This window comes from Priapulus caudatus, unplaced genomic scaffold (genome assembly GCF_000485595.1).
Source record: "Priapulus caudatus unplaced genomic scaffold, Priapulus_caudatus-5.0.1 Scaffold2481, whole genome shotgun sequence".
NCBI classification, from domain to species: domain Eukaryota; kingdom Metazoa; phylum Priapulida; class Priapulimorpha; order Priapulimorphida; family Priapulidae; genus Priapulus; species Priapulus caudatus.
This window is the reverse complement of record NW_014579542.1, coordinates 35451-42578: the sequence shown is the minus strand read 5'-3', so window position 1 is coordinate 42578 and position 7128 is coordinate 35451. Positions and strand designations below refer to the sequence as shown.

The 7128-nt window shown below is 54.0% G+C and overlaps 1 protein-coding gene across 1 annotated transcript; it reads left to right on the top strand.

The window, feature by feature from the left end:
• The first annotated feature begins 1739 nt into the window (after positions 1-1739).
• LOC106818737 (protocadherin-9-like) lies at positions 1740-6904 on the top strand. The gene is given in 5 exon segments (XM_014823408.1): positions 1740-2167; positions 2687-3341; positions 5195-5669; positions 5672-6411; positions 6444-6904. Coding segments are annotated over 5 exon segments (2316 nt in total). The 5' UTR covers positions 1740-2165; the 3' UTR covers positions 6888-6904.
• The last annotated feature ends 224 nt before the right edge of the window (positions 6905-7128 follow it).

The following is a 7128-nucleotide window of genomic DNA, read 5'->3' as shown; positions in this document are numbered from 1 at the left end:
CAGGAATGTACGAGAGAAAGAGCGAGAAAGAGCGATAGAGAGAGAGAAAGAGAGAGAGAAAGAAAGATAGAGAGAGAGAGAGGGATGTAGAGAGAGAGAGAAAGAGAGAGAGAGAAGAAAACGAGAGAGCAAAAGAGAGAGAGAAGAGAACGAGAGAACAAGAGAGAGAGAGAGATAGAACAAATGAAAGAAAGAAAAATGAGAGAGAGAGTGAGAGAGAGAGCGTGTGTGTGTGTTTGTGTGTGAGAAAGGGGAGATCGGAGAGAGACAGAGAGAAACAGAGAGAGAGAGAGTGTGTAAGAGAGAGAGAGAGAGAGAGAGAGAGAGAAAATAACTGCACGCCATCTCAGTACATGGGCTGGATGTCACTATATATCATCATGTTAGTAATTTATTAAGCCATCTGATGGGCTACATGTTCGATAACGTCCCTACAGCGAATATTGCACGATGCAGATCTGCCGTTATATGTATTAAGGGTTAAGCGGCCAGCTTGGGACCGCTTGCAATTTTATCGTTTTTTTAAATAAATTTTTTCGCCAATCCGCAACGCAGAATGCTAATCCTATCGTTACGTATAAATCATATTATGACGTAATGTCGTCTGCGCTGCGTATAGAGGCAAAACCTGATCTCGGCAATAAAGTTAAGCGCTTGGACGATTTTAGATGGAAAAGTCGGGAGGTATTCCGACATAAATATTCCGCAAATGAGAATACACTCCCTTTTTCGAAATTCGTGTATTTGATAAGCAAGTCAGACCCGACTGTTCCGCGCGTTCGTAATCAAGTTGCTTGAGCCTGGACGAATTTCAATCAGACCACTCTGTCGTAGCGAAGCTTGGGCGATTTTCGCTAAAGCAGTATGCACGTAATGGTGCCTTTGATTAGACGCAGATACACGCTTTTGTATCCACTGGCACGCGCTGGAGCGCATTTGAATGTCTAAAGGCATTTTTCGGCGCGTGGCCACAAGGAACAAGGACAGGTGGTGCACATGCGTGCTAACCCTTTTACCATAAATCAGGAAGGACGCTGTGCGAATATTCCATTTACGCGCACAACACAATTAACCGGTGGCTATTGTTTTAGTCTATGGGCACGTATTGCGGCATTGCCCCCAAAATTCGGCCCCGTCCAAGCGGGGGGCTCTCTCGCGTACGCGTGCCTGCACACACGCGACAGGTGACAAGTGATACGTGACATAATATCTCACCAGCACACAGCACAGCAAGCCCTTCTTATCGGCAGCCATCCACCTCAACGCTGTGGTCGCCCGACAGATGTTACTGGCAATCACCTTTGTTTTACCTGCAACCTTGAGTAGATCGCTGGGGGGTTTATAAGAAGGTTTGCTGATCCCCGGGCCCACTAATTGGGCGCGCGTATTCTTAAGCACCCGAACCCCTATTCAAGACGGAACATCTGCCGCTGAGACCCGCGGCTCGTAGACTGACACCGTCCGGTTCCGCGCGTACGTTCCGGACCAGGCAAAACTCGCCGCGGGGACCGTCTCCGGGCAACAACGCTCGTGGACAATAGGTCTTAACTCGGCATCACGTCTTGACCATTAGTGACCGCTATTTTCGGAACTCGGCACGAAGACAATACGTGCAGCCGATAGTTAAAGGGTTGCTGTGTATGTGTGTGTATATCTGTATGCGTATGTGTGCCCACGCGCGCGCGCTCTCCTGATTGGTCGCCGGTGCCGGCAGTGGGTATCGACGTGTTCGTATCGTTGTGCGTGCGCGCAGGCGAGCTAGCGGCAGTAACAAGCTTGTCGTCATAGACGCTGCACGCACGGGTCCGCTAGCGCGTCCTGCCACCACCGCAGCAGCAGCAGCAGCAGCAGCCTCGTATATACTACGCGCGCGCACGACACAAGCAGCTACCGTGCTTACCGTGAAAGATGCTTTCCCTCAACAACAACAACAACGATTAAGACTCGCGTGCGGAGAATTTCTCTCCCCGCGTGCGCGCGTGCGCGTGTGTGTGTGCAGTGCGCGGAAAAAAAGACACACGCGGCCGTTCGTGTCGCCCGAAGGATATAACTTCTTCTCGATATACTTCTACCGTGTTCTCAGCGGCAGTGTTTTATGCGTGCGCGTGCCTCGCACGCTCATTGACGATAAGTGGCACGCGAGACGAACGGACGGCCGAGTCAAGATGTAAGTACGCGAGAGAGATAGAGTAAAATATTCTGCTGGGTTTCCCACTCGTGCCGGCGTTTCAGAGCGAAGCTCGCCTTCTCTCGTGTTTTTAAGCGGACAGCCGAACGCATTACGAGGCGACACCAGCGCGCGCGTGGCGAAAAAGTGCATGCGTGTGTATGAGAGAGTGCATGCGTGTGTACAAAGAGAGTGCACGCGTGTGTATGAGACAGTGCATGCGTGTGTATAATAGAGTTGGAGGTTGAATTTAGTAAGACAAACTCACTCTCATGCAGATACGCTGCGGAAGGGCCACTACCAACTTACTAGCTAAGGTTACTATGTGACCGCAGGGACGTTTTATCACTACCGAACGCAGATGAGAGAAGCTTTTCAATTACGTATATAAGAAGATGTGTTTTCTCTTTTCTATACGACGATGGATCTTCTCTTATCCATTTTTATTATTACACTACTTTTATTCCTCCGTTTTTTCTATTATCAATTATCATTTCAACATTTTTTTATTTATCCTAGGAGCATCGGATTTTCGAACGCGCGCAGAACGACGAGGATGACGACGCTGACGGTGGCGACGACGGTGATGTTGCTGCTGTCGCTGCACGCCGACCGCGGCTCGGCGGCCGAGATCGTCACGTCCGTCTACGAGGAACAACCGATCGGAACGTACGTGACGAGCGTGCGCGGCGTTCTGAACGTGTCCAATCGCATGAACAACGTCAAGTTTAGCATCCTGTCGACGCCGAACCGCGTCGAGCTGTTCAAGATCGACGAGACGGGGAACATCACGACGGCCGACATCATCGACCGCGAGCGGCTGTGCGGCGACGCGCCGACGTGCGTGCACAGCTTCGACGTCGCGCTCATGCCGATGCAATACTTTGAGATCGTGCGCGTCAAGGTGGACATCGTCGACGTCAACGATCACGCGCCGCACTTCGCGCGCGACGAGATACACATGACGATACCGGAGAACGCGCCCGTCGGCCAGACGTTCGTGTTGGAGAGCGCCGCCGACGCCGACGTCGGCGATAACGGAGTGCAGTCGTACGAGATCGAGTCGGATAGCAAGCAGTTCGGCTTGAAGATCAGCGAGGAGGAGGTTTTCGGCCTGCAGATGGCGCTCGATATTCAGGCGCCGCTGGATAAAGAGACGGGGACGACGCATCAGGTATTTGTAGGCTTGTAGGGTGTGTGTGTGTGTGTGTGTGTGTGTGTGTGTGTGTGTGTGTGTGTGTGTGTGTGTGTGTGTGTGTGTTGTGGGTGTGTGTCGTGTTGTTGTGTGCGTGTGAGCGAGAGTGTGAGCGTGTGTGTGTGTTGAGTTTGTGTGCGCGCGTGTTTGGCGTGTGTGTGTGGGGGGGGCGGGTGATGCGCTATAAATACAGGTCAAACTGTACTGGATCGGAATCATCGCCCGCATTGGCTAATGCTACAATCACCCTGTGTTTAACTTTCACTGGCCATAAAATCCAAACGCATTAACGTGACGAGTTAACCCACACTCGCTGGAGATTGCTGAATAAATAGTACTAATGCACGATAAATATAATTATATACGCTATGATTGAGCTCAGATTTCTCAGTCGAGATTAACCGCCATGCTCCTTCAGCTTGACCACCATGCTTCCACCCTCCCAAAATTGCGGTCTAGCAAGTAGATTTCAATCCGGTCAGCAGTCGTAGATAATAAGCACCTTCCACCGAAAATAGTCGGTCGTCTAGTTTTGTGAACGTTAATTGAAAACGCGGTCGCTTGCGTGTAATTAGACAGGATTGCGCGCGCTCTCTCTCTCTCTCTCTCTCTCTCTCTCTCTCTCTCTCTCTCTCACTCTTTTCCACACCTCCAGCATGTAGATCCTCTCTCTCTTCTCCTCTCTCTCATCTCTCTCTCCTTTCTCTCNTTCTCTTTCTCTTCCATCTCCTCTTTATTCCCTCTCTCGCTCTCCCTCCCTTTCTCTCTATCCGTCTGACATTGCGGCGTGTTCGACTATGCTTTCGCGCACATCTCGTACATTAGCGAGGGCTTCCTGCGCTTTCCTCGCTTCACGCGAAAACAAACCGTCGCGCGATTCGAGACGTCGACAAAACCCGTGCGTTTGCCAAGCGGCAAAGCAAACCACCCTCCCCCCTCTCCCCCTCTCCCCCTCCGCAAGCGTTACCCACACTGTCGTCGTCGTCGGCGTCGGCGGCGTTGTCGGCAGCGGCCGCATCGTGTAACGTTATGAGAGCACGTCGGCCGGCGGAAAACGATAATTTAAATTTATACCGATACAAAACGATAGAAGGCAGCGTGTGTTATTGAAGTTCGTTCGACACGCTATATGCTATATATATATATGCATATATATATATATATATATATATATATATATATATATATATATATATATATATATATATATATGACTATTCGGAATAGCCTGCCCGGCAGCGGCCACGCACATGATGTGTGTTTGATAACTATATCTGCTGTTAGCACCGCCCCAGATAAAAAGAAATCTACCGCTCATAAAGTGCTTCTCTCCGCGTGGCTAGACGCGACCCCCTCTCCCCCTCTCCCCCTCTCCCCCTCGCCCCTCCCTTTCTGTCCCGGAGGTGTCCAAGTGCTCCCCGCGTTACAGCAAATATTAAACGGGACCCTCGCCCCTCTCCCCTTCTCCCCCTCTCCTCCACTCTCCCCTGCGGGTGACCGCATGCCCCCGTGTTACAGCAGGTATTAAATGTGACCCTCTCCCTCTCTCCTTCCCTCACAGCGTTACAGCCGTGTTTAAACGCCACCCTCTCTCCCTCTCTCCCTCTCTTCCTCCCTCCCTCTCTCCTTCTCTCCGTCTCTCTCTCTCTCCTTCCTTCACAGCGTTACAGCCGTGTTTAAACACGACTTTCTCTCTCCCTCTTTCACTCTCCCTCTCTCACTCTCCCTCTCGCCATTTCTCTCTCTCCCCCTCTCCCCCTCTCTCACTCTCTCCTTCCCTTACAGCACTACGGCCATGTTTAAACACGACCTTATCTCTCCCTCCCCCACAGGTAACCGTCATCGCCAGAGACCACGGCCGACCTCCCAAGTCCGGTCGGCTCGTCATTCACATCAAGCTGGTCGACTCGAACGACAACGGGCCGAAATTCGAGCAGGCCAACTACGAGATCATCGTCGTCGAGAACATCGCTCCGGGAACGACGATCTTACGCGTCACAGCCGACGACTCCGACGACGGCGACAACGGTCGGCTCACCTACTCGCTGTCGGCGCGCAATAACGCGCAGGTTGCCGACACGTTCGCGATCGAGGCGGCGACGGACGAGCTGTACGTGACGGGAGTGATCGACTACGAACGGTCGGCGACGTACTATGTCTACGTGCAGGCGACCGACCTGGGCGAGATGCCGCTAGCTGGGGTCAGTCTCGTGACGATCCACGTCATTGACATCAACGACAACCGGCCCGTCATCAACGTCAATCTGCTGTCGGCTGAGGACGAACACGCGCGGGTTTCCGAGCGCGCCCCGTCGGGTCATTCGTCGCCAAGGTGTCAATCATCGACGCCGACAGCGGAGAGAACGGGCGAGCGACGGGCGAGATCCTGCCGCCAGGTAACGCTTACTTCGTCATGAAGCCACTGTTTATCAACGAGTACATGCTCGTTACGTCGCGACTTCTCGATCGCGAACAGATCTCCGATTTTAACCTGACGATCAGAGTCGAGGATAAGGGCGCGCAGGCGCTTGGCGCCACCGCCGTACTCCGGGTAGAAGTACTCGACGAGAACGACAACCGGCCGCACTTCAACCAGTCGCTGTACGTCGCCGAGATTCGCGAGAACAACCTCATCGGCGGGTTCCTGCAGAAGCTGGCCGCTACCGACCGCGACGCGGGCGACAACGCTCGCATCGTCTACTCCGTACAGCCGCCGTACGACAACGTGTTCCACGTGAATCCGAACACGGGCGTGATGACGGCGCGAAAGCAGTTCGACCGTGAAGAGACGCCGTCGATCGACGTCACCGTCATGGCGTCCGACCGCGGCGAGCCGCCGCTCAGCGCGTCGACGATCGTCAGGGTCGTCTTCAAGGATGAAAACGACAACTCGCCGCTGTTCGATAAGCACTCGTATCGGTTTGTTATCAACGAGAACCAGCCTGTGTCGAGTTTGATCGGAAACGTGCTGGCGACGGACCGCGACGCCGGCGACAACGCCGACGTCGTCTACTCGCTCGGCAGCCTTGTTTCGGAGTTCAGCGTCGATCCGAAGAAATTAAACGCGGGATTTAAACGAACCGGAAGCTGGACCGCGAGAAGGTGCACACGTTCCGCTTCGTTGTCGTGGCGACGAACGCCGACGCCGAAGATCGCTACGACGAGGCGAACGTGACGGTGGTCGTCGACGACACGAACGACAACATGCCGACGATCACGTTCCCGTCCGGCAGCGACAACGTCGTCTTCCTACCAGAGTCGGCGACGGCCGGCGCCTTCGTCTGCACCGTCGTCGCATTCGACGAGGACCGCGGCGCCAACGGTAAACTCGACTACGACATCATGGACGGAAACGGCGCCGGTCTGTTCGGGATCGACCGGAAGTCCGGCGACCTGACGATCGCGTCGATGCTGAAGCCGGAGTGGGTCGGCCTTCACANCTCATTCTCAAGGTCAGCGACCGAGGTCATCCGCAGAACGTCGCCATGGCGGCGCTCAACGTCATCATCCATCCGAACAACATGACGGCCAACGAGACGCTGATGTACTCGGCGACCACGTCGGCGACGACGACGGCGCGACGACGACGACGTCCTCCTTCCTGTCGTCGCACTTCACGCTCATCATCGCTATGTCGGCGCTGTCAGCGCTGCTGCTGTTCGCGCTCGTCGCACTCGTCGTCATGTACCGACGCAAGAGCGGAGAGAACCACGCCTACAACGTGCGCATCGAGGCGCAGCGCATATTCGCCGGCATCAAACGTCGG